At 38.1% G+C, this 27,341-nt stretch overlaps 1 protein-coding gene across 1 annotated transcript in view; it reads left to right on the top strand.

Annotated features, from left to right (window-relative positions):
• TOMM70 (translocase of outer mitochondrial membrane 70) overlaps nucleotides 1-15,813 on the top strand; it is a 33,767-nt gene extending 17,954 nt beyond the window's left edge. The window contains exons 7-12 of the mRNA XM_043448700.1: nucleotides 2,077-2,211; nucleotides 3,263-3,370; nucleotides 4,250-4,366; nucleotides 9,274-9,371; nucleotides 9,972-10,094; nucleotides 15,359-15,813. Of these exons, the coding sequence (XP_043304635.1) occupies nucleotides 2,077-2,211; nucleotides 3,263-3,370; nucleotides 4,250-4,366; nucleotides 9,274-9,371; nucleotides 9,972-10,094; nucleotides 15,359-15,512 (735 nt within the window). The 3' untranslated portion in view covers nucleotides 15,513-15,813. The remainder of the gene's footprint in view (nucleotides 1-2,076; nucleotides 2,212-3,262; nucleotides 3,371-4,249; nucleotides 4,367-9,273; nucleotides 9,372-9,971; nucleotides 10,095-15,358) is intronic.
• Nucleotides 15,814-27,341: the final 11,528 nt, after the last annotated feature.

Below are 27,341 nucleotides of genomic sequence, written 5' to 3'. Positions count from 1 at the left end.
GAGATATCAGTGATAGTTACCTTTAACTAAGAAAGGATTGTTTTTTCTACAGCATCTTTTGGCTTCAGCTTCCCTAGACAGCTTCTGCCTACTGTATTGGACTATATTTGGGTAGGAATAAGGGTGATGTAGCAATGCTATAGATAATATAAATAACTTGCAATATGTCATAACACTACAAATAACATGCAATATGTAGTAAAGAATAGACAATGCATTTAATAAAAAGTAAGCACATTTAATGTATTCTGAAAGAGTTTGTTTACATGAGGAAAAAAACAACATCTAAAAATATATTGTAATATAGAAACATACCAAAAGTTTTTGCAGTTGTGTGGTTGGAACAGCTTTTCATTTTCAAAGTGTTCTTGTGTATATGCAGTTGTTTTCATAATTGAGCTTTGGTAGGGATCTGTTAAATTATATGAGCCCTCTGTTTCAGCATAATAAGAACAGAGGTTGGCCACCAAAGTACTGTTGGTTGATTAACATCTCTTTTTCCTCACTGAATTAAGTAAACTCTAGCTTCCTTCACCTCCAAAAGAATCATTCATGTATTTTGTGGAAAATGAAAGCTGTTTTCAAGGCTTAAGTATTTGCTAGCAAATTTTATCTTAACTTCTTGTAAACAAAAGTAATTTAAACTAAGTATTTGTTAAAAGTCCTTTTCAAAATGAGATTTTCACGTTGAAGATAGCCTTGTAATAATTCTTTATTTCCTGATAATTACAGATATGTTCTGTTTTTTGTTATTACCATGGGGGCATTCTTATTTGTTTCATTGAGGACATTTGTGTACTTTTGCCTTGAAAAAAAATTTGGAGAAGAATCTTATTTCTTATTTCCTAATCATGACTTTGTTATAATGGCAGGTAGTAATGTACTTACCATGCCATGTACAAAAATGAGCTCAAAATGGATCAGAGACCTGAATGTAAGAGCCAAAACTATAAAACTCAGGAAAAAACATAAGGAGGAAGTCTTCAGTACTTTAAATTAAGCAGTGGTTCCTTAGGTGTGACACCAGCAACACAAATGACAAAGTGATGGTGGGGGGTACTTATTCCACAGAATGGGAGAAAATATTCACAGGTCATATATCTGATAATGAGCTTGTATGCAGACAATATTAAATCATCTTTATAAGGCAACAATAAAAAGATAGCCTAATTTAAAAATAGGAAAGGATCTGAGTAGATATTTTTCCAAAGAATATGTACAAATGACTAATAAGAACAAGAAAATATACTCAGCATCATTAGCCCTTAGGGAAATGTGAATCAAAATCACAATGAGGTATAACTTTATACCCACTAGAATGGCATAATCAGAAATTTGGACAGTTGAAAGTATTGATATCGATGTGGAAAAAATTGGAACTCTCACATATTGATAATAGGAATGTAAAATGGTAAAATCCCTTTGGAAATTAGTGGAGGGTGGTTTCTAGAGTTACCATGTGACTCCAGAAGTTACTCTCTTAGGTATATACCTATGAGAATTTATGTCAAGACAAAAACTTGTACATGAATGTTCTTAGTAGCATTATTCATAAGAGCCAAAAAGTGGAAGCAACTCAAATGTCCACCAGCTGGTGAAGAGAGAAATAGACTGATTTAGAAATCGTCTATTTAGAAATAGACTGATTTATCTATACAATGGAATATTATTCAGCCCCTAAAATAGAATGAAGTACATATTAGAACTTAGATGAACCTTGAAGACCTGCTGTTTGTGAAAGAAGACAGACACAGAAAGGCCACATAGTTTACGATTCCATTTGTGTGAAATGTGTGGAATATACAAATCCGTAGAAATAGAAGATAGAATGGTGGTTTCCAGGGACTGAGAATTAGAGGTGAAATAGAGAGTGCCTGCTAATGTGTTTGAGGTTTCTTTTGGGAGCAGTGGAAACATTTCTAGTGGTGACTGGTTGCACAGCATTTTTAGTCATATACTAAAAATGACTCTTACAGTATGTGAACTATGTCTCAAGAAAGCCATTATTTAAAAAAAAAAAAAAACTAAATTAGAATAAAAAGTAATGATGAATCTTTCCTCATTTTGGGTATATAGCTTCGAGCAAATGCGCTCATCAAAAGAGGCAGCATGTACATGCAACAGCAGCAGCCTTTGTTGTCTACTCAGGATTTTAACATGGCTGCTGACATCGATCCTCAGAATGCAGATGTTTATCACCACCGAGGACAGGTAAATTAATTTTCTTAAGGCATTCTGATCCTTGAGGGATTGGATAGCATTTTTGAGAATGTCTTAAAGTTTTCTTATATCACTTATGATAGCTGTGAACAAAGTATCAGGGTGGTTTAGTTTGGGTTGACATTTATTTAGTTCTATGTTGAACTTTTGTCCTGATATTTACTTGTTAAAGAGAGAGAGGGAAGAGGAAGGCTGCAAGTGTTGGCTTGCCAGTTCAAGTTTGGTTTTTAGGCATTTCTCCTTCATAGGTTTTCAATGAGTAAAGCATTAAAAGCTTAGTGACAAATTAAAAAAAAAAAACTTGTAGTGAGCATTTTGAGTTAACGCTTAGAATCAACAGAATGATTTTTGTAGGCATCTTGTAAGGAATTATTAACCTGAGCTATCTAGACAGTATCACAAAAAATCTCTTCTGAATAGTTTTATAATTCTATGCATATTTGGTTTTTAGTAAAAATTCATAGTGAAGAAAACAGTTCCCAATTTCAGCCTCATCTGGAAAAACATGGCTTTATAAATCTGTTTGTGTGATGTGGCTTCTTGGAGTGCATTAGAGTGGAAAGTATGGACTAATCCATATAATAACAGAAAAGTTCAAGTCCTTTCTAATGGAAAATTTTACCTAATATTTCTGTCTGGAGCATCTTAAGAAGTATCGAGATAACCTTAAAATTCTTGATATTTTGATCCTTAGTGGGTGTATCTTAAGATTAATATGAAATGTAATTATTTAATGCTTGATTGATCCCTCCTTTAAGTTTGAAAGTACAGAGATACTTCATATTCTAGAAGAAAAATCATTTAAGAGTGATTAAAAACTGGTAGGTTTATAGTGCTTTTTTAAAAAATTGAACACTAGTTCTGTTTTAGCACCTTTCTTTTAAAATTATAAGATTTTCTAATTCACTGTTTCTAGAAAATAATTCTATATTAATAATTCCATGCTTAGCTTTTTGCTGATTGTGCTAAAAGTCACGGTACATGCTTAACTGGTGTAGTTTTTGTTTTGAACTGCGCTTATTTGCATACTTTTTTTCCTTAGCTGAAAATACTGCTTGATCAAGTTGAAGAAGCAGTAGCAGATTTTGATGAATGTATTAGATTAAGACCTGAGTCTGCTCTGGCACAAGCTCAGAAATGTTTTGCTTTGGTAGGTTCTATTTTCTTTTGTATTTTCCTAAACATCAGTATTTCCCATTGTTAACAAAAATGAGTATCTCATTGTCTACAAAATCTTCTGTTTTTTCCTTCAATCTGTGACAAACAGGGAGAAAAACATGTCAGCTTAAAGAAATAGAAGTGTGTATGTTACTTGAGGTACTGCTGCAGTATTTCTCTGGGTTCTTTATTTGGTTCATCTTGATAGATGTTTGTCCCTGATTTTATGTGCCCCCTAAAGAGCACTCTTCTCCCTACTCTTTACCATAAGCCAGTGCAAAGAACAAAAGCATTTCGAGGAAATAACTTGGCAAACATGACACCATATAACACACCTCTCATTTCACCTTTGTAGAGCTATTCAGAAACACAGAGTTGAAAACCAGGTAAAATAAGACCATTTCTAATGAGATGAGATATTTCCAATTAGCCCCATAGCCTGAGTCCTAAAAGTATTTTCCTTTTAAAGAAAAAAGTCAGTTTACAAACAAGTGAAAATGTTATCAGATGAAGGATACTATCATGCTTTTAGTAAAATGATAATAAATTTCATTGAGTTTAATATTCCCCTATTTATATGCAAAGTTAACTTCAAATTAGTCTGTCTTCTAGGATATTGAGCATCTGGAAATTGTATAGTGGAGATGAAGCCCTAATTGTACATAGCCTTTGAATCCCTGCTCTGCAGATATTCCTGTGGAACCGTTTTAGATGCAGCAAATTATGTTAGCAAATTACCTGCTTTTCTGGAAATATTTATGTAATTTTGTGTGACCATTATAATATGTTAACATTTCCTGAGTTTTTGAGTTCTTGATTTGACAGGCCTATTTTGATTTTTTTTTTTTTTCTATTTTGATTTTTTACACAGTATCGCCAGGCATATACAGGAAACAATTCTTCACAAATCCAAGCAGCTATGAAAGGTTTTGAAGAGGTCATAAAGAAATTTCCAAAGTGTGCTGAAGGCTACGCATTATATGCCCAGGTAAATGTCATTTTTCGTATTTTTTCAGTTGCCAGTTCTTCTGTAAAGAAGTGCATTTACATCCTGAATCCTAGAGTGGAAATCAGAAAACAGTGCTCCTGTTGCAGCTTTTGTGGAAGCAAACGGCTTTGTTCCTGGTTCCCAGGATGGTCCTGAATCACCTCAACAGGGCTTCCTTTCTGTGTTAGATAATTTGAAAACTGTGGCCCTAAGCTTGTAACCTGGGAAAGCTTTAATAGAGCATTTCCCTCATGTTTTCATTTGGATTGGATTTATTAAAAGTTAATTACTTTAGGAAAATTTACTGTATGCAATTGGTGGGGAAAATGTCCTTGGAAACAGTTTTCTTTCTATTTGATTACTGTCTTTTAAATGGTTAGTCTATAACAGCTCATTTTAATCTATGATTTGTCCAAAATTCTTGAAGCTTTCCTTGATTTAGGATTGAAACTATGGACAATTGGATTTCAATTTGCATTATTTTCACTTTTAATCATAGTTTGAACTCTTTAAAAGTTTATTAACTTTAAACCATCCATTTAGATGAAAATGATTAGCTTCTTATACCCACAGTTAAAGAGTTTTCCCTCTAACTAAATGATATCTGAATGACTGTTACTTACTCTTAAGTTAAAAGCTGCTTATGGTATCTCAAAACCCAGCCATCTCAAAATTCTATGTATTTTGTCTTTTCTTTTTATTTTTTAGCCTAAAGAAATTTGTCCCTCCTTCTTCCTTATCCCCCCAAACATCACAGAAACAGGAAGCACTTAGAAATGACCACCCATGGTAGACTCCTACCTTCAGACATCCTTAAGGTTTATTGTCTTGTTTCTGATTTCCTTCATGCTATCATAGGTCAAGTTATAAGAAGATTTCCACAGGGGTAAAATTTTCTTTTTCAGGGATTATTGAGAGGGACTGTGAGAAGACTGATTTCTGTTGGATCTATTCTGTAAAAGTCCTACATACCCCTGCATAAGGATTGAAATTCTGGGATATGAAGTACAACCCAGGAATTCTTTAACCTCAGTTTGAAATCTTATCTGAATATTCAGTCTTTAATTCCTAGACAGAATGACAATTAAAAAAATGATACATTGGTTGCTGGCTGCATGCTGTCTTAATTAATTGTGAAAGCATGTACTATCAGTTCAGTTCAGTTGCTCAGTCGTGTCCAACTCTTTGTGACCCCATGGACCACAGCACACCAGGCCTCCTTGTCCAACACCAATTCCCGGAGTCTACCCAAACCTATGTCCATCGAGTCAGTGATGCCATCCAACCATCTCATCCTCTGTCATCACCTTGTCCTCCTGCCGTCAATCTTTCCCAGCATCAGGGTCTTTTCAAATGAGTCAGCTCTTCGCATCAGGTGGCTGAAGTACTGGAGTTTCAGTTTTAACATCAGACTTTTCAATGAACACTCAGGACTGATCTGCTTTAGGACGGACTGGTTGGATCTCCTTGCAGTCCAAGGGACTCTCAAGAGTCTTCTCCAACACCACAGTTTAGAAGCATCAATTCTTTGGCACTCAGCTTTCTTCACTGTCCAATTCTCACATCCACACATGATTACTGGAAAAGCCATAATCTTGACTAGACAGACCTTTGTTGGCAAAGTAATGTCTCTGTTTTTTAATATGCTGTCTTATGTTGGTCATAACTTTCCTTCCAAGGAGTAAGCCTCTTTTAGTTTCATGGCTGTGGCCACCATCTGCAGTGATTTTGGAGCCCAAGAAAACAAAGTCAGCCACTGTTTCCACCTTTTCCCAATCTATCTGCCATGAAGTGATAGGACAAGATGCCATGATCTTAGTTTTCTGAATTGAGCTTTAAGCCAACTTTTTCACTCTCCTCTTTCACTTTCAAGAGGATTTTTAGTTCACTTTCTGCCTTAAGGGTGGTGTCATCTGCATATCTGAGGTTATTTATATTTCTCCCGGAAATCTTGATTACAGCTTGTGCTTCCTCCAGCCCAGCGTGTCTGATGAGGTACTCTGCATATAAGTTAAATAAGCAGGGTGACAATATACAGCCTTGACGTAGTCCTTTCCCTATTTGGAGCCAGTCTGTTGTTCCACGTCCAGTTCTAACTGTTGCTTCCTGCCCTGCATACAGGTTTCTCAAGAGGTGGGTCAGGTGGTCTGGTATTCCCATCTCTTTCAGAATTTTCCACAGTTTATTGTGATCCACACAGTCGAAGGCTTTGGTGTAGTCAATAAAGCAGAAATAGATGTTTTTCTGGAACTCTCTTGCTTTTTCGATGATCCCGCGGATATTGTCAGTTTTATCTCTGGTTCCTCTGCCTTTTCTAAAATCAGGTTGAACATCTGGAAGTTCACAGTTCATGTACTGTTGAAGCCTGACTTGGAGAATTTTGAGCATTACTTTACTAGCGTGTGAGATGAGTGCAATTGTGCGGTAGTTTGAGCATTCTTTGGCATTGCCTTTCTTAGAGATTGGAATGAAAACTGACCTTTTCCAGTCCTGTGGCCACTGCTGAGTTTTCCAAATTTGCTGGCATATTGAGTGCAGCACTTTCACAGTAAGATCTTTCAGGATTTGAAATAGCTCAACTGGAATTCCATCACCTCCACTAGCTTTGTTCATAGTTATGCTTCCCAAGGCCCACTTAACTTTGCATTGCAGGATGTCTGGCTCTAGGTGAGTGATCACACCATCGTGATTATCTGGGTCATGAAGATATTTTTTGTGTAGTTCTTCTGTGTATTCTTGCCACCTCTTCTTAATACCTTCTGCTTCTGTTAGGTCTATACCATCTCTGTCCTTTATTGAGCCCAAGATATCTTTGCATGAAATGTTCCCTTGGTATCTCTAATTTTCTTGAAGAGATCTCTAGTCTTTCCCATTCTATTGTTTTCCTCTATTTCTTTGCATTGATCACTGAGGAAGGCTTTCTTTTCTCTCCTTGCTATTCTTTGGAACTCTGCATTCAAATGAGTATATCTTTCCTTTTCTCCTTTGCTTTTTGCTTCTCTTCTTTTCACAGCTATTTGTAAGGCCTCCTCAGACAGCCATTTTGCTTTTTTGCATTTCCTTTTCTTGGGGATGATCTTGATCCCTGTCTCCTGTACAATGTCACACACCTCCGTCCATAGTTCATCAGGCACTGTGTCTATTAGATCTAGTCCCTTAAATCTATTTCTCCCTTCCACTGTATAATCAGAAGGGATTTGATTTAGGTCATACCTGAATGGTCTAGTGGTTTTCCCTACTTTCTTCAATTTAAGTCTGAATTTGGCAATAAGGATTTCATGATCTGAGGCACAGTCAGCTCCCAGTCTTGTGTTTGCTGACTGTATAGAGCTTCTCCATCTTTGGCTGCAAAGAATATAATCAATCTGATTTCAGTGTTGGCCATCTGGTGATGTCCATGTGTAGAGTCTTCTCCTGAGTTGTTGGAAGAGGGTGTTTGCTATGACCAGTGCATTCTCTTGGCAAAACTCTATTAGCCTTTGCGCTGCTTCATTCTGTACTCCAAGGCCAAGTTTGCCTGTTACCCCAGGTGTTTCTTGACTTCCTACTTTTGCATTCCAGTTCCCTATAATGGAAAGGGAATCTTTTTTGGGTGTTAGTTCTAAAAGGCCTTTTAGGTATTCATAGAACCGTTCAACTTCAGCTTCTTCAGCATTACTGGTTGGGGCATAGACTTGGATTACCATGATATAGAATGGTTTGCCTTGGAAACAAGCAGAGATCATTCTTTCACTTTTGAGATTGCATCCAAGTACTGCATTTCAGACTCTTGTTGACTGTGATGGCTACTCCATTTCTTCTAAGGGATTCTTGCCCACAGTAGTAGATATAATGGTCATCTGAATACTATAATATATAAAATTTTATAGCATGTACAGAAATTAAAGTGAGAGAAACACACATAATTTAATGAAGTATGTACTGAATAGTACACTTGGATTTAGGCCTTATATTTAATTCGAAACAAACCAGAAGGTAACCATCTTCATCACTGAAATGAAATTCAGAAGGGCTTTTTTGGTTCAGATTTCTATAAGCAGCTAAAAGAGCAAAGGCCACTGACTAGCTTTTAAAGAAACCAACATTAGGAACAACTCTTTAGCAGAGGTTTCATAATTGTATATTTCTGCATCCTGTGTTACCGTCAAAGTAGGTTTTGCCTTCCTTGAGCATTGTCTTACCAGCACTAGCACTATTATAAGTTTGTTTGCACTAAATTTCTATCTTTTGGTCCCTCTTCTGATGTTTGCAACTTTTAATTTATATATATTTAGAGAGAGTTATATTTTAGTTACATAGTGTGACTTTTTGCTTTGAACTCAGAAGCTTGAGCTTAGATGTCAGCTCACTCTCAGAGTTACAGTTTGAACATGGTCTGGTCTCCACATAACCAAGCCTTCCATTTCTGCCATGGGATTTGCCTTAAAAGTTGACTGTAGCTTTTTTTCTTTCACCAGTTATTTTTAAGGATTGACTTTGATAACCGTTAACATACCTACCTGAATTTATCTTTCCAAATAAGTATTGGTTTTAAGGTTAACATTTTTAATTAAGTTTAATCCCCTAAACAGGACTTCCCAGGTGGCATCAGTGGTAGAGAATCCACCTGCCAATGCAGGAGACATAGGAGACTCCCTGGGTCAGGAAGATCCTCTGGAGAAGGGAATGGCTACCCACTCCAGTATTCTTGCCTGGAAAATTCCATGGACAGAGAGCCTGGCGGGCTACAGTTCATGGAGTTGCAAAAGAGTCAGACCCGACTGAGCAACTAAACAACAGTCACCCCAAAACAGTAATTTGGTAATGAATAATTAAATGAAGTAACTTTTAATGATTAATAAGCAACATAGTTTTAACTCCTTAGGGATACAGTTACCTAAATTTAACTGAAGTATCTCTTCACATAGGCATTAACAGATCAACAGCAGTTTGGCAAAGCTGATGAAATGTATGATAAATGTATTAATTTGGAACCAGATAATGCCACAACATATGTTCATAAAGGGTATGTATTTTTGGGGTCTGTTGGTTCCAGTAAAAAAGCTAAATTGCTTGCATAGTAATAAAATGGATTTGTTTTGCTCACTTGATTGTGGTAGAGTCAGTGAGCTAACTGAAATTGAAAAATTTCTTCATTGCTATGAATGCTCCACTGTTACTTTTTTTTTAACTTTTATTTTTTTAATAATATTTCATTATTATATAATAATTACTAAATGTGCTACTTGCACTCTAGCTTAAGGATTTCAGTTCTGAACATCCTGTCAAATATTACTTGTATCAAAATAAGAGACACATAAATAGGTTTTTCCTGTTCCAGTATACTTATCATTTGTAAAACTTCACTTAAATTATACAAATTAAAACATTAAGCTGTGCAAAGCAAGATAATAATAGACCCTAGACCATTATAATAAGGAATTTAGACTTCATAATAGGGAATTTAGACTACAAACCACTATAAGTTGAGGGAGAAAAAACTGATTTGGTGCTGATTCTGTACTGTTTTAGATTTTGTTTTTCCTAATTAATTGAAATAAAATTCATTGAGAGCAGAATTGATACTGGGCCATGGTCACATCTGACTGCTGTTTTGTATTTGCAGTTTACTTCAACTTCAGTGGAAGCAAGATCTGGATAAAGGCTTGGAGCTTATCAGCAAGGCTATTGAAATTGACAATAAATGTGATTTTGCATATGAAACCATGGGAACTATTGAAGTACAAAGGTAACTTCTTTTTTTTTTTTCCAAAGGTAACTTCTATAGTCTGTCCTTAGGAAAGTTAGGAAAGTTAGGGAAGCTACGCAGATATTTACTTTTGTTTTTTTCATTATATATAGCTTATTGTCATTATTCATTGAATTTTTAAGTCTTAACATGCCTTTGGAGGCACGATTCCCTTGAAACTATACAACTTTGATTTGCTTGGTTTCATATTTTTTCAATTTAAAAATCAAACTTATAAAAGTTGTTTAAGTCAAGCATATGCATTAAAAGGGAACCTTGATTTTTCTTTAATAGTTGTTGTATGGTTGTGCCTCCTGTCACCTGTATCATTTCTGTTGGAGGGGAAATGTCTGCACTGTACGTAGGCAGTGCTCTGTAGCATAAGGCTTGGCGCCGCATTGCCCAAAGACATAGATCTTGCTTCAGCCAAGTGGCGGAGCAACTTGCACCATCACCTCTGAACCCTCAAGTTTTCTTTCAAATCAGGGAGTTGGGTGAGATTTTTGCAGTTCTGACTTTTTCATAACTTCTTCATTTCTGTAAATGTTTATCCAGAGTTGCACTTGAGATTCACCATTAACAGATGACACCTGTGTATGCCATAGACTTTAATGTAGTATGCCATCTTGACACTGGTATTGTCATCCATTTGAGTATGTACTCTAGGCCAGGTACTGAACTTTAGGTGCTTTCCAAATATTTCAGTTGATTTTTATCTGTCTTTATAAAGGTTGAGATTATATGGTCCTCAATTTAATTGAAGAGTATAGAAACTGATTCCTCAATCAGTCAGTTCAGTTGCTCAGTCGTGTCCAACTCTTTGCGGCCCCATGAACTGCAGCATGCCAGACCTCCCTGTCTGTCACCAACTCCCAGAGTTTACTCGAACTCATGTCCATTGAGTCAGTGAAGCCATCCAACCATCTCATCCTCTGTCGTCCCCTTCTCCCACCTTCAATCTTTCCCACCATCAGGGTCTTTTCAAATGAGTCAGTTCTTCATATCAGGTGGCCAAGTATTGGAGTTTCACCTTCAGCATCAGTCCTTCCAATGAATAATCAGGACTGATTTCCTTTAAGATGGATTGGTTGGCTCTCCTTGCAGTCCAAGGGACTCTGAAGAGTCTTCTCCAACACCACAGTTCAAAAGCATCAATTCTTTGGCACTCAGCTTTATAGATCAACTCTCATATCCATACATGACTACTGGAAAAAACCACATCTTTGACTAGATGGACCTTTGTTGGCAAAGTAATGTCTCTGTTTTTTAATATGCTGTCTAGGTTGGTCATAACTTTCCTTCCAAGGAGCAAGCCTCTTTTAATTTCATGGCTACAGTCACCATCTGCAGTGATTTTGGAGCCCAAGAAAACAAAGTCAGCCACTGTTTCCACCTTTTCCCCATCTATCTGCCATGAAGTGATGGAACCAGATGCCATGGTCTTAGTTCTCTGAATGTTGAGTTTTAAGTCAACTTTTCACTCTCCTCTTTCACTTTCATCAGGAGGCTCTTTAGTTCTTAGCTTTCTGCCATAAGGGTGGTGTCATCTGCATATCTGAGGTTATTGATATTTCTCCCAGCAATCTTGATTCCAGCTTGTGCTTCATCCAGCCCAGTGTTTCTCATGGTGTACTCTGCATATAAGTTAAACAAGTAGGGTGACAATATACAACCTTGATGTGCTCCTTTCCCGGTTTGGAACCAATCTGTTGTTCCATGTCCAGTTCTGTTGCTTCCTGACCTGAATACAGATTTCTCAGGAGGCAGGTAAGGTGGTCTGGTATTCCCCTCTCTTGAAGAATTTTCCACAGTTTGTTGTGATCCACACAGTCAAAGGCTTTGGCATAGTCAATAAAGCAGAAGTAGATGTTTTTCTGGAACTCTCTAGCTTTTTCAGTGATCCAACGGATGTTGGCGATTTGATCTCTGGTTCCTCTGACTTTTCTTAATCCAGCTTGGACATCTGGAAGTTCACGGTTCACGTACTGTTGAAGCATGGCTTGGAGAATTTTGAGCATTACTTTACTCATGTGTGAGATGAGTACAGTTGCGTGGTAGTTTGAGCATTCTTTGGCATTGCCTTTCTTTGAGATTGGAATGAAAACTGACCTTTTCCAGTCCTGTGGCCACTGCTGAGTTTTTTCCAAATTTGCTGGCATATTGAGTGCAGCACTTTCACAGTAAGATCTTTCAGGATTTGAAATAGCTCAACTGGAATTCCATCACTCCCACTACCTTTGTTTGTAGTGATGCTTCTTAAGGCCTACTTGACTTCACACTCCAGGATGTTTGGCTCTAGGTGAGTGATCACACCATCGTGCTTATCTGGGTCATAAAGGTCTTTTTTGTATAGTTTTCCTGTGTATTCTTGCCACCTCTTCTTAATATCTTCTGCTTCTGTTAGGTCCATACCATTTCTGTCCTTTACTGTGCCCATCTTTGTATTCCTAGACTGGTTAAATTAATAAGGTGACATTGTGAGCCAGTAGTAGAAAGAGGAGATGAACCCATATTTCACTGATGCCGAAAGTAGCTGATCTTCCCACCATCACTTGTCAGGAACCAGTAGGAGTTGTCTTAATAACATTCAGTCACTTCTGGAGTCCTCTTCTCTCTCAGCTCCAGAGGAAGCAGAATATATGTGTGTGTGCGTGTGTGTATATATAGGCTGATGAAAATTTTTGTGATTCTTTTGAACCATTCTAACAGTTGCATATAAATATTAAGTTATTTCTTAATTTCCAGTTAATGTGAATAAAACATTCCTATGCTAGAATATGATTGGGTAGTAGTTCCTAATCTTTTGAGCAAAGATGTGGACTTTTCCTAGAATAATGCATATATGGAAACTCTCTGCACTTAAGTTGTTCATAGAGCCTGGGTTAAGGGCCCCTGATTTATGGAGTTTGATGAATTGTGTTTGAATTGTACTTGAAGAAATCCACTCTAAATCCTGCTTAACAAATAGATAAATGTTAATGAGTGAAATTTCTGGTTAACGTAAGATTCAGCACATCTTCTGTCTACCTGATATCTGAACATGAACTGTTAGGTTTTAATTGTCCCATGCACCATATCAGTATGTGTAGCAGGAGGTTGACTGCAGTCACCCAGCGGCACATTTCACTTCTTAGAGTGTGCCTGTCATGTGTGTGTGTGTTAGTTGCTCAGTTGTGTCCACCTCTTTGTGACCGCATGGACTGTAGCGCTCCAGGCTTCTCTGTCCTTGAAATTCTTCAGGCAAGAATACTGGAGTGGGTAGCTGTTCCCTTCTCCAGGAGATCTTCCCAGCCCTGGGATCAAATGCAGGTCTCCTGCATGGCAGGCAGATTCTTCACCATCTGAGCCACGAGGGAAGCCCATTATATTTATAGTGGGGACTTAATATTTAATGTAAGATTATAGGCATGTATGCATGTATACATATCCAATACTAGTTACTTTAAAACAGCTCTTGCGTCTTAGTAAGTATATAAAGCCTGGTCACAGACTGTAAGAGGTAAATTTTAGTTTTTTGACAAAACGTATTCATCTATTTATTCAAAAAATGGATAATAGTTACCAAGCATTGCACTTGGTTCTGGAAATTGAAAGGTGTCCATTAAGGATCTACTTCTGCTTCATTGACTACACTAAAGCCTTTGACTGTGTGGATCACAACAAACCATGGAAAATTCTTAAAGAGATGGGAATACTGGAGTACCTTACGTGTCTCCTGAGAATCCTGTATGCAGGTCAAGAAGGAACAGTTAGAACCGGACATGGAACAACTGACTGGTATAACAAGGCTATATATTGTCACCCTGCTTGTTATATGCGGAATACATCATGAAAAATGGTGGGCTGGATGAATCACAAGATGGAATCAAGATTCCCAGGAGAAATATCAGTAACCCCAGATATGCAGATGATACCACTCTAATGGCAGAAAGTAGAGAGGAGCTAAAGAACCTCTTGATGAAGGGGAAAAGAGGAGAGTGAAAAAGCTGACTTGAAACTCAACATTCAAAAAAACTAAGATCATGGCATCTGGTCCCATCACTTCATGGCAAATAGAAGGGGAAAAAAGTGGAAGCAGTGACAGTTTTTATTTTCTTGGACTCCAAAACCACTGTGGACAGTGACTGCAGACATGAAATTAAAAGACACTTCCTCCTTGGAAGGAAAACTATGACAATCCTAGACAGCATATTAAAAATCAGACATCACTTTGCCAACAAAGGTTGATATAGTCAAAGCTACAGGTTTGCCAGTAGTCATGTAAAGATGTGAGAGTTGGACCAAAAAAAAGGATGCATGCTGAAGAACTGGTGCTTTTGAACTGTGGTGCTAGAGAAGACTCTTGGGAGTCCCTTGGACTGCAAGGAGATCAAACCAGTCAGTCCTAAAGAAGATCAAACCTGAATATTAATTGGAAGGACTGAAGCTGAGGCTTCAGTACTTTGGTGACCTGATGGGAAGAGCCAACTCATTGGAAAAGACCTTTGGCATAGAGTGATGATAGAATTACGGGAACAATGGAGAGGGAGCAGCCAATTCCTGCTGGGAAAGGGAAAAATATTTTTCATGAAGATATTCTAGTCAGTATTTGAACTGGGCCTTAGAAAGGTGAGGATTTGACTAGAATCAGGCAGAGAAGCAATAAGTAATCTGATCATTGTTAGCATGAGTGTACTCAAGGAGACCTGTGTGACTGGAGTAGAGATGTGGGGGCTAACGAAATGCTGGTAAGGGTTGCACAGATCTGTGAAGGCAAGGCCCCTGAATACCCTTAATGTTCTCTCAGCTTACATCACTGCTTTGTAAAGGAGCTTAATGATGGAGTAGAAATGAGCAGAATTTAGGAACCAGATGTGATTAGGATTATAAATAAGTCATTGAATTTTTCTAGTCTAACTATTCTTATCTGTAAAAAAAGGCCACAAGTAACATAATATAAGCACATATAGTATTCAGTCATGTCCAACACTTTGTGACCCCATGGACCATGTCCACCAGGCTCCTCTGTCCATGGGACCCTCCAGGCAAGCATACTGGAGTGGGGTGCCCCTCCTGCTGACCCAGCAGTCAAGCCCAGGCCTCCCGCATTGCAGGCAGATTCTCTCCCTCTGAGCCACCAGGGGAGCCTGTATTGGAACAGTAGCTAACATCCATTGTTTTCTATATGACGGGCATCATCTTGTTATAAAGAAGCATTTTATTAGTATCATGGTTGAAACTTAAAGGTCAGCTCCATGTAACTTTTGGTTTTGTTTTTCTTTTAGAGGAAACATGGAGAAAGCCATTGACATGTTCAACAAAGCTATTAACCTGGCCAAATCAGAAATGGAGATGGCTCATTTATACTCACTTTGTGATGCTGCCCATGCCCAGACAGAAGTTGCAAAGAAATATGGATTAAAACCACCAACATTATAAAATATGGGGGAAGGAAAATGACCCTCTTTTTAGAAGTTTACCCCTCTTCAACTGAACCCTGAAGACACTGTTGTGAACTGTGTTGAATGGTGGGACTTCGTGTTTCCATTTGTGCTGTTGTCCTTTGTTACAGCTGTCTCATGTTTAGGTGTTGTGGGAGTGGCTGTTGAAGAAAGCTTGCGGTGTGGCAGCTTCTATTCCCTGTGCAACAAGAGCTTAGAACCTGTTAAAGGGATATGAAAATAAAGTTGCAAAGAGTACAGATGACAATTGGCCATGCAAATAAAAACTTTGATTTGTTGATTTGACTTTTTTTCTGAGGGGGTGGGAGGGTGAATATGTGCTGGTTGATTTTGTCTTTGTGTGTGTGTATGTGTATATATATGAATATTCTACAGTTTTACAGCATGTTGGTTTTTTAATTAACATAGTACGTGCTGTAAAATAGGATTCTTTTAGATTTGGTTAATCCCTTTCAGTTGATTCCTCTGAAGGAAACAAAGCTTAAGTGGGGATTTTGTTTTTACGGCAGCAAAATTGAGACCCTTTAAACCACTGTCAGCATGCACAATGCCTCTGATTCTGCAGAATGTTAGACACGGTGGCAACGCTTAAATCTTTTGACCCCCTTCAACTCTAATAGATAATGTACACCATTCTTAAAGTCCACAATAGCTCTTTTTCACACAGTAAATCATGCAGAAGCAAGATATTCTAGTTGATGTATGTGCAGAAGACTTTATTAGAGGGAGAGCAGACCAGGCATGAGGTAAGATGAAATGGAAATGTGTTTATAATTGCCGATGGTTATTTTCTCCTATTTAATAGGTACTACTATTTAATAGTGTACTTTTTAAAGAAAACAAAGATTGGTTATATATATATAAAGATGAAATGTAATAAGTAATTAGCTTAAAATTTCTAGTGAAGAAACTGTGGCTAACAGTTCAAAAAGGATGAAAGTTTCATGTCTAGAAGCATAGTATTTCCTGAAGTGACGAGTTTAATGCTTCTTAACTACGGCTGTGTGTACTTAAGGGATTTTGAGCCAGTATTTTCAAAGATGCTGAGGACATGTGGCCTATATTTTAGTTTTGAACTAACTTTGGTCTTTAAGCTTGTCCAGGTCTGTACTGGGGATACTGATGACAGGTTTTTGTTTTATTCATTTTACCTTTACCTCACCCTCTTCCTTAGCAATCACTTTGTTTTTTCAACATGTCACTCTGATAGATCATCCTTTTCTTACATGCTGGATTTTTCTGGTGGGGGGTGGGGTGTTCTTACAGAATGTCCTGCTTTGAGATACTTATGGTGGTTTGAGATACTCAGGGTGGGAAGAGGTTTCCTTAGGTCTGAGTCGAGTAAGAGAGCAAGCTGTCGGTTGTACTTTTCTGGAAGTGTTATCTAATTAGAGTTTACATTTTTGGAAGTAAATGAGCATTTTACCCCTCTTTAAAAAGGTGCTTTATCCTATTGAAACCAAAAAGATTTTGTCAAAAATGCTGTCTTTTTAGAAGCTACTAGAAATGACTCCCTTCAAAAGTCAGAGTCTGGAAAATATTGAGAGGCCTCTAACTAACTGGTGGGGGCAGTGAACGTAACTTAAGATGGCTTGGATAATGGACAGTGGGAGAGCTCCACACTGTAGTTTTTAAATTAAGCACCTACTGTAATAACCCCTGAATACAGAAATGCTCTACATCTCTGAACAACCTCTGGCTTAAAAGTTTTTATTTGCATGGCTGTATTTACATTAACACTGATATTTTCTTCTCTCTTCCTACCCCTTGGGGTTTGGTAGAAAACACACAGAGGAAACAAGCATGTACCATTCGATACGATCATTCCAGGTCCTCATGGATATTGCCTGTTCTGAAAAATATTTGAAACTGCGCTGAAAGCTGCACCTGTCTGTATCTTTTCTTTTGTAAATGACCTCACATGTAAATTCACCAAATAAATATTACATTCAAGCTTTTCAATCTATTCTTTAAATAGAAGGATAGGCAGTTTATTCATTTGCCATAGTATTCGGTAAATTCAGTCATTCTCTTGTGGGTTCAAGCTAACTTTGACATATTGGACATGTTTGATTATGAAACACAGTAAGTTTTGGGTATTAAAGATGGGAGTTTCCCGTTCTTCCTCCCGGTGAAGCAAAAGCTCTAAGGAACAGCCAGTAGAGCCAACTTACTCTCCCACCTTCACCTTGCTTGCACTGCCCAACAGCCTGGACGGTTACCAGGCAGACCTGAGCCCCGTGACTCGGCTGATCCTCAAACTGGTTTCACCAGTGAGGGCTTTTTTTTTTCCCCCCACCAGTAAGCTTTGATCAGTCTTCAGCCACTTGTAGTCTGAAAAATCCTACCATCCTTAGGTATTTGTGGTATGAATAAGTAAGAGATCTCAGTGCAGTACTAAGCAGCTTTGGCTTTATAACACAATTCAGGTAGATGGAAATTCACATTGTAAGTAGTCGTTTTTCCCAGGAGAGCTCAACTAATTGTCATCTTCTTAAGGCTGTTTATAAACAGGAAGACTGTATAATTACCCAAAAAATTTTTGCGTAATAATGAAAGTAGTAATTACTCAAGACTGTCCTGGGTAAATTGAGTTATATGGTCTTTGTATTTATAAAGAAACAATATGGGAATGGTGATGGTAATGGGAGAGCTAATAACTAATCAACCCTACCTTTAATTCTCTGTAAAACTGAACAGTTCAGTCAGTTCAGTCATATAGTCGTGTCCAACTCTTTGTGACCCCATGAGCTGCAGCACGGCAGGCCTCCCTGTCCATCACCAATTCCCGGAGTTTACCCAAACTCATGTCCATTGAGTCGGTGATGCCATCCAACCATCTCATCCTCTGTCGTCCCCTTCTCCTCCTGCCGTCAATCTTTCCCAGCATCAGGGTTTTTTCAAATGAGTCAGCTCTTTGCACGAGGTGGCCCAAGTACTGGAGTTTCAGCTTCAGCATCAGTCCTTCCAGTGAACACCCAGGAGTGATCTCCTTTAGGATGGACTGGTTGGATCTCCTTGCAGACCAAGGGACTCTCAAGAGTCTTCTCCAACACCATAGTTTAAAAGCATCACTTCTTCGGCTCTCAGCTTTCTTTATAGTCCAACTCTCACACCCATACATGACCACTGGAAAAACCATTTCCTTGACTAGACGGACCTTTGTTGGCAAAGTAATGTCTCTGCTTTTTAATATGCTGTCTAGGTTGGTCCTAACTTTCCTTCCAAGGAGTAAGTGTCTTTTAATTTCATGGCTGCAGTCACCATCTGCAGTGATTTTGGAGCCCAAAAAAATAAAGTCTCTCATTGTTTCCACTGTTTCCCCATCTATTTGCCATGAAGTGATGGGACCAGATGCCATGATCTTAGTTTTCTGAATGCTTTTTTTTTTTTCTGAATGTTATTAACTTGGTCTATTTTTAAGGCTTTACACACAGTGATAGAATGAATAGTGGTCCTCCAGAAGATATTCATGTGATCCCTGGAACCTGTGTTACCTTATAGGGCAAAAATGGACTTACGGGTGTTATTCAGTTAATCTCATGATTGGGAAAATATCCTGGGTTATATAGGTGGAGCCCAGATACAGTTACAAGTGTCTTTGTAAAAGCGGTTTCAGACAGAAGAGAAGACAGCATGACAACAGATCAGAGTGCTGTGGCCCCGGGCCAAGGAATGCTGGCAGCCACCAGGAGCTCAAAGCGCAAGAGTGGATTCTGCCCTAGAGCAGAGCGTGGTCCCGCTGACACCCTGACTTCAGTCCAGTGAGGCTGATTTTGGACTTCTGGCCTTCAGAACTACGAGAAAGTAAGTTTCTGTTGTTTCAAGTCACTAAATACGTGGCAATTTGTTATGACAGCCGCAGGAAACCAATTCTTTCGCTATTATGTACAAGGCAGCCTATAATTGAATTATTTTTGAGTACTGCGAAGTTCAGCATGACCTCATATGCACTTACACTTTGGCCAAAGGCATTTCAGGCAGAGTGAAGATTTAGTCAAGAGATGGGGCATTTGTGATGGAAAATCCATGTGATCATGGTAAAATCACCAGGTCAAACGCCTGTTCTTCATGAGGTTAAAAAAATTGAGACGCCTCTGTCAGTACCAAGAAGAAATATCAAAAGTAAGATGCTATTTCCTAATGTTTTCATTTATTTCAAGGAGACAGTGCACAAATTCTGTTGGGGGTTGAGAGCTTGTATTAGTAGACCCTTCTAGACTACCTTCCTGCCAGCTGGGACTCAAGGGACAGGAACTATGCCAACCAAAGGAGGGAAGTTCAAGGTGAGAAGAGGCTGGGGGCAAATATGACAGCTGCCTTTCAGAGGCCAGGGACATGACTCGGTTTCTCCAGTTTGGGTTTTTTTTTTCTTTTGCCAGCACTGGAATACACCATGAATCTGCAAGTGCTGTCCTAGAGGCCACGGGAGGGTTTGGCAGATAAGATTTCTATGGCATAGAGGGGAGGAAGACCACAATTGAAACAGACTCCTGGACAGCATCTGGGGGACTAGAAACTAAAGCAAGGGGGGACCAGATAGAGCAGGTGGGCGTCTGCACAGATGACCCATGGTCTAAATTATCCACAAACCGCTATATTAAGCAAATATTACCCAATTTTAATTCTCAGAATACCTGCTTTACATCAAGAACTGGAAAGGGTCAGATTGTGCCCTACTTACTAAGTAGTTTCATGAATGCTAGCGGAAGATGTGAGACCCTAGGGCAGAGATGATGGATCTCCTTACTTAGAACACGCTAAGTAGCTGAGCTTCATGTTCGCTTTGCACCTGCGCCTCATGGAGGTGACCTGGAGTAACCTAGGTGGAGGTCGCATGTGGAGCGGGTCTGTGTCACAGCTGAGAAACTCTAAGCTTGGGAAGCCCAAATCTTAATGAACTGGCCACTTGAAAACCTGCCTAACTTTTGCATCAGCGGGAAACATTACTATTATTGTGCTGGTTTATAAACAGACCTGTCTAATCTTATGCTCCAGAAAAGACAGTTTCTGTCTTCTAAAGCTGTTCACTTTATATAGACATCTTTGAAAGGACAGTCTGGAAGAAAAGCTATCAGTGCCTCTGTTTGCAAGGCATGCAGAAACTTTTAAAGAGACCTGTGGAAAATGGGACTACTCATCTCTACATGTTTTTAGCTTTTATGACTTCATCTCAAGCTTAACTTTCATGAGTTTAGAGGATTACAGTGTCTATTCTGGGCAACAGCATACTGCAAGTAGAAGTATTATTGGCCTGAGCATCTGGTGACTTTGGTTCTACAGCTTTCCACTGGCTGTGTGATCTTAAGTAAATGAAGGTCTGATCCAGTTCTAAATTATATGAAGCTACCCTATGTCCTGGATCGTCCCAAATTAGAATCCCTTAATAAGGGAACCACTCCAGAATATGAAGTTATTTCACCAGAAAACCTGCACATGTCATGTCCAAGTACAAACTGTAGGAATGAATTCACTTCAACTCAACACTTAACCGAGAAACCGATCAGGTGGCTCAAGGAGCTCCAGCACTGAGCCCCTTTTATGGCACAAAGTTTTGGTGCCATAAAATTATATAAAGTTATATACACTATAGCATGGAAACACAGCCAGTAATACCTTCCGCCAAGCCTCGCGTAATAATGAAGATTTAGGTCACGAACTTTCTGGAAGATGAGGACACCACAAAACAACATGGAAAACTAAGTGAAGGGATGTTAGTCTGAGCTGAAAATAAGTCATCCAAGTTGAAGTTGAGTCCAACAAAATGAAGCTGTTTTTTTTAAACTGGTGAGGAGACACCAAGAGTAAAACTACATTTGAGGATTACCAGCGCGTGGTCTTGAATAGACCATGTATGTAAAGGAGATTACACCAGCACAAAAGGTACTAAAACTGGGAAACATTGACATCTAAGGGACACAGACGGCAATGAAAAAGTGGTCAGAGAGACGGTAAGACCAAGGTCAGGTTGATGCTGTTGCATTTCAAGAGGCCAAATGGACAGGTCTGCAAAGAGATCACCAGTAACCTGACACAGAAGTGTCACTAGAATGGTGAGGGGGAGAATATGGCTTCAAGGATCTGAAAAGAAACTGAAAGATAATAATTAAGGAGTAGAAATGACTCCTTTCAGTAACGGGGTGAAAAACAATGAGTTTTTTTACAGATGGCATGGTTTTTGTTTTGAGTGAGAAACTTTGATCCTACAGACAGGGTATTAACAGCACACAAAGGAATACATTTGAAAAATTATGTCAAAAAGAGCTCAGATCACAACACTGCCCCTTGCCCACCGTATTCCATTCTTCCAGATTCATACTCATTTGGTGAATTATGAACTAGCTACCAAGTAATCACTGAACAGGAGGTAATGTTCTCACATGTATGTGTTTTAGTAATTTGACTGTAGATCTGGGGCCAAGTTTTCTACTTCCTGATTTTAACAAGACCACTTTATCCCCAAAGTGAATTTTCTTCCACAGCTACCCTTTACTTACCCTCCAGTCTCCACTCAAGAAGTGAAGATAATCTGACAGGACTCTGACACGAAGGCGTACAGCATAAACGGTGAGAGCCCGTATCAGGCCTGCTGCCCCGGCAATGTATTCAGTCAGTGCAGACATCACGGGACACATCTCTTCCCTTTCCACCTCTTGGCTTTCATCAAACCCACTCACGACCAAAACCTATACAGCAGTGCGTAGGGAGCAGCATAAGAGACTTAAAAACAAAACCAAAACCAAAACCAAAACCTAGCGCCCGCGCAGCGGGACATTCACTCAGAAACCTTCTCCACTCAGTGTACTGTGCACAGACCTACCTTGGGGGCAGCAAGGAGTCCTTCCCTAAATACCCACCTGACGTCACAACATGACCGCTATTAAGTCATTTTAAAACATGGAATGTTAGTAATTTATCAATTTGTAACCAACACAACACCTGTTATCTGTTAGCTCAAACACCTCGGCTAGAGTCAAGTCACATTTTCATGACTGACGGCACACCCTGATTTATTTCCACATCTGTTATCAAGCTTGTGAGGGAATCAGTTCCATTAGCTAATGTACTGCCTTACCTAAACTGCAGGGGACAGACGTCCAACATGTGACAGCATACGTCACAATATTCACACAAAAAAGCATCATTGCCTAACTCACTGAAAGTCAGGGGGTGAAGGAGAGACAGTCAGCACCTTTATGATGGCCCTGTATTGCAATGTTCTTCCAATGCAAGTGGACCAAGTTCAAGGTTCATTTCCATCAGATAACACTTTCTTCAAGGTGAAATCAGAGACTATGTTGCCACTTAGTTTCTAACAATACAAACAATATTACTTCCTAATAGGAGATGCCTACTTCATTCACTTCCTTTCAAGTGTTCAAATGCACCAGAAGGCAAGAGGACCTGATAATAATAAAAAGACGATACGCACATTTAGTAATGAAATACAAAAGCTTTAGAATCCATCTGCTACTATCTGTTGTAGGAATCCTATATAAAGGGAAAATGTCTTTTCAAAGAGGAAATCAAGAATACTTTAGACATATAAAAATAAAAACACAACATTCCAGAATCTATGCGATGCAGCAAGCAAAACAGTTTTGAGAGGGTAGTTTATAGCAAAACAGGCCTACCTGAAGAAGCAAGAAAAATTTCAACCTACATCTAAAAGAATTACAAAAGAACATACAAAGCCCAAAGTCAGCAGAAAGAAGGAATTAATAAAGATCAAAAATGAAACAGAGACAAAAAAAAAAAAAAAAATCAATACACCAAGAGTTAGCTTTTGGAAAAGAAAATTGACAAGCCTTTACCCAGGCTCTTTAAGAAAACAGAACCCAAATGAAAGAAATGGAAGAGGAGAAATTAGAACCAGTATCACAGATTAAAAAAATTACATGCAAGAAAACAAAAACAATTATATGCCAATAGGAAAACCTAGTAGAAAAATAAATTTCTAGAAATGTACAATCTTTCAAGAATGAATCAAGAAGAAACTGATAAACAGACCAATCATCAGTAGTAAAATTTAATTACTTATCAAAATTCTCAGCAAAAGTCCAGGACTGGTCAGTTTTACAGGGGAATTCTACCAAACATAAAAAAGAGCTAATGTCTATCCACAAACTACTTTTTAATTTTAAATTTTTTAAATTACTTTTAAATTGAAAAGGAGGGAACAGTCCCCTAAATTCATTCTATAAGACCAGCATCACCCTGATACCAAAATCAGACAAACACAACACACAAAAAGGGAATTCCCTGGCAGTTCAGTGGCTAAAATTCCACTCTTCCATTGTGGCGGGGGGGGGGGTCACAGGTTCGATCCCTGGTCAGGGAACTAACACCCTGCAGGCAGCACAGTCAGCCAGAAAAAGAAAAAAGATATCACATAGAAAATTTGAGGCCAATGTCTCTGATGAACATAGATGTAAAAACCCTCAACAAAATATTAGCAGACTGAACTCAACCATGTACAAAAAGATCATACACTGTGATCAAGTGGGATTTATTCCAGGGATACAAACTGTTAATTTCATAATGAATAAAAGTGACATTCAACAAGATGACGTAACAGCCCTAAATATGCACCTAATAAGAGCTTCAACATACCTGAAGCAAAATGAAAGAACTGTAATGAGAAATTGACAAATCCACAGTTATGCTCCAAGATATCAACACCCCTCTGTTCATGACTGACAGAAAAATTAAGACAAAAAACAACTAAAGATACAGAAGATTTAAAAACACTATCACCCAGTGTGACTTAATTGACATTAATAGAAAACTACGTATAACAGCAGCCGAATACACATTCTTTTCAAGGGCACATGGAACATTTACTAAGAACATAGTATGGGCCATAAAACAATCTCATAAAACAAATTTAGAAGTATTTAAATTATACAATGTATGTTATCTGGCCACAACGGAATCAAATTAGAAAGCCACAGAAAGATCTGGAAAATCTCAAATATTTCAAAATTAACAAATAATCCTTGGATCAAAGAAAACATTAAAAGGGAAATAAGACAGTATTTTAAACTAAATGAAAATGAAAATATATCAAAGATTTGTGATGCAACTAAAGCAATACTTAGAGGGAAATTTACAGCAGTAAAACAACTCTATTAGAAAGGACAAAAGGTCTTCAATAAACCTAAGCCCCACTTTAAAAAACTAGAAAAGTAAGAGCAAATGAAACGTAAAGTAAACAGAAGAAAAAAGAATAAGAGCAAACCTTAATATACTGTGGTCAAGTGAAGTTTATCCCAGAAATGCAAGGGTGGTTCACCATTCCAAAATCAATATAATTCACAAAGTATAAACATAGACTAAAGAAGGAAAAAGATTGTGAAGTAATTAGCCTCCAACTAATAAAAAAAATAAAAATAAAAAATAAAATAAAATTAGTAAAAAAAAAAAAAAAAGAAGGAAAAAGATGTTTGTCTCAATAAAGGCAGGAAAAGCATCTGAAAAAAAATCCAACATCCTTTCCAGATAAAAACTCTCAACACACTAGGAACACAAAGGAATTTCCCCAATCATAGAGGGCATCTTTGAAAGACTAAATGCTTTCTCTAAATCAGGACCAACACAAATACGTCCATTCACGAGTCTATTCAGAACTGTACTAGAGGTTCTAGACAATGTTACAGGCCAGAAAAAAAAAAAAAAAAGAACCAGATTGGAAAGGAAGGAGCTTATTTATTTTGTATACTGTATTTGCAGACATGATCATCTATGTGAAAAATCTTATAGAATACAAACATAAAAAACTGCTAGAATGAGTTTAGCAAGGTTGCAGAATAAAAGAGCACATATAAAAATAAATTATATTTTATACACTAGCAACGAAAAAACAAGAAATAAGTTTACAAAGCTTATTTTGTGAATAGTGAGCATTAAAAAACTTGCAGGCTTTAGGAATAAAATAGACAAAAGATTTGCATTACCTTTACTCTGGAATTAACAAACACTGTTGACAGAAATTAAGGAAGGCCTAAATAATTGAGGAGATATCTCATATTTCTGAGTCAGTGATTCAATATTGGTAAGATGTCAATTTTCCACAGATTCAATGCAATTCCAATGAAAACCCAGACAGGCTTATGTTCTATAGAAATTTACAATCTAATTCTGAAGTTTGGAGATAAAAGGACTTAGTCTAAACCATTTTGAAAAATAAGCTGGAGGACTGATACTGGCTTCAAGACGTACTACTAAGTTACAGTAACCAACACAGTTAAGTTAGTTCATATATATGTAAGAATATATATGGCCCATTCATTTTAATAAAGATGCCAAGGCAATTCAATGGAACAACTGGATAGCGAGAGGCGAAAAAAAAAAAAAAAAACTGGACTCTTACACCATATACAAAAAATTACCAATTCAAAATGGGTCGTACCTCAAATAGCCAAAGCAATCTTGAGAAAGAACACAGGGCTGGGGGAACTAGGCTCTGACTTCAGGCTACACTGCAGAGCTACATTAAGCAAAACAGCATGTTACTGCCACAAAAGAGAAGTACAGATCAATGGGACAGGACAGAGAACCCAGAAATAAACCCACGCACTGAGTCATTAACCTACGACAAAGGACGCAGTGGAGAAAAGTAAGTCTCTTCAGTAAGTGGTGCTGGGAAAGCTGGACAGAAAAGCGTGAAATGAGGACATTCTCTTAACATCATAAACAAAAATAAACTCAAAATGGATTAAAGACCTAAATGTAAGACCAGATACTATAAAACTCTTAAAACAGGCAGAACACTCTGACATAAATCACAGCCAGTATTTTTTTTTTTTTCACAGCCAGTATTTTTTTGGATCCACCTCCTAATTAAAAATAAAAACAAATGAGACCTAATTAAACCTAAAAGCTTTTGTCATGAGCAAAGGAAACCATGAACAAAACAAAAAGAAAACTCACAAAAAGGGAGAAAATACTTGCAAACGATGTGACCAACAAGGGATTAACCTCCAAAATAAGGACCTAATACAATTCAGTGTCAAAAAACAAACAAAAAACTCAAACAACCCAATTTTTAAAAATGAGACCTGAATAGACATTTTCCCAAAGACATACAGATAGCCAAAAGGCACATGAAAAGATCTTCAATGTTGCTAATTAATAGAGAAATGCAAATCAAAACTATTATGAGGTATTACGTTACACCAGTCAGAATAGCCATCAAAAAGGCTACAAATAATAAAAGCTGGAGAGGGTGCAGAGAAAAGGGAACCTCCTACACTGTTAGTGGAAATGTAAATTGGTGGCGCCACTAGGGAGAACTTTAAAAAACTACATTTGTAATTTACCATATGATTCGGGAGTTCCTTGGACTGCAAGGAGATCAAGCCAGTCAATTCTAAAGGAAATCAACCCTGAATATTCATTGGAGGGACTGATGCTGAGGCTTAAACTCCACTACTTTGGCCACCTGATGCCAAGAGCCAAGTCACTGGAAAAGACCCTGGTGCTGGGAAAGACTGAAGGCAGGAGGAGGAGACAACAGAGGACAGGATGGTTGGATGGCATCACTGACTCAATGGACATGAGTTTGAGCAAGCTCCAGGAGATGGTGAAGGACAGGGAGGCCTGGCGTGCTGCAGTCCCTGGGGTCTCAGAGAGTCGGACACGACTGAGCAATATGATCCTACAATCCCACTCTTGGCCATAGACTCAGACAAAACTAGCATTCAGAAAAACCATGCACCCGAATTGTAACACTACAACAGCCGAGACATGGCAGCAACCTAAACGTCCATGAACAGATAAATGGATAAAGATGTGGCACATACAT

Source organism: Cervus canadensis, chromosome 27 (assembly GCF_019320065.1).
Source record: "Cervus canadensis isolate Bull #8, Minnesota chromosome 27, ASM1932006v1, whole genome shotgun sequence".
NCBI lineage: Eukaryota > Metazoa > Chordata > Mammalia > Artiodactyla > Cervidae > Cervus > Cervus canadensis.
Note: the sequence above shows the minus strand (reverse complement) of the source record. Positions and strands in the feature narration are given on the sequence as shown.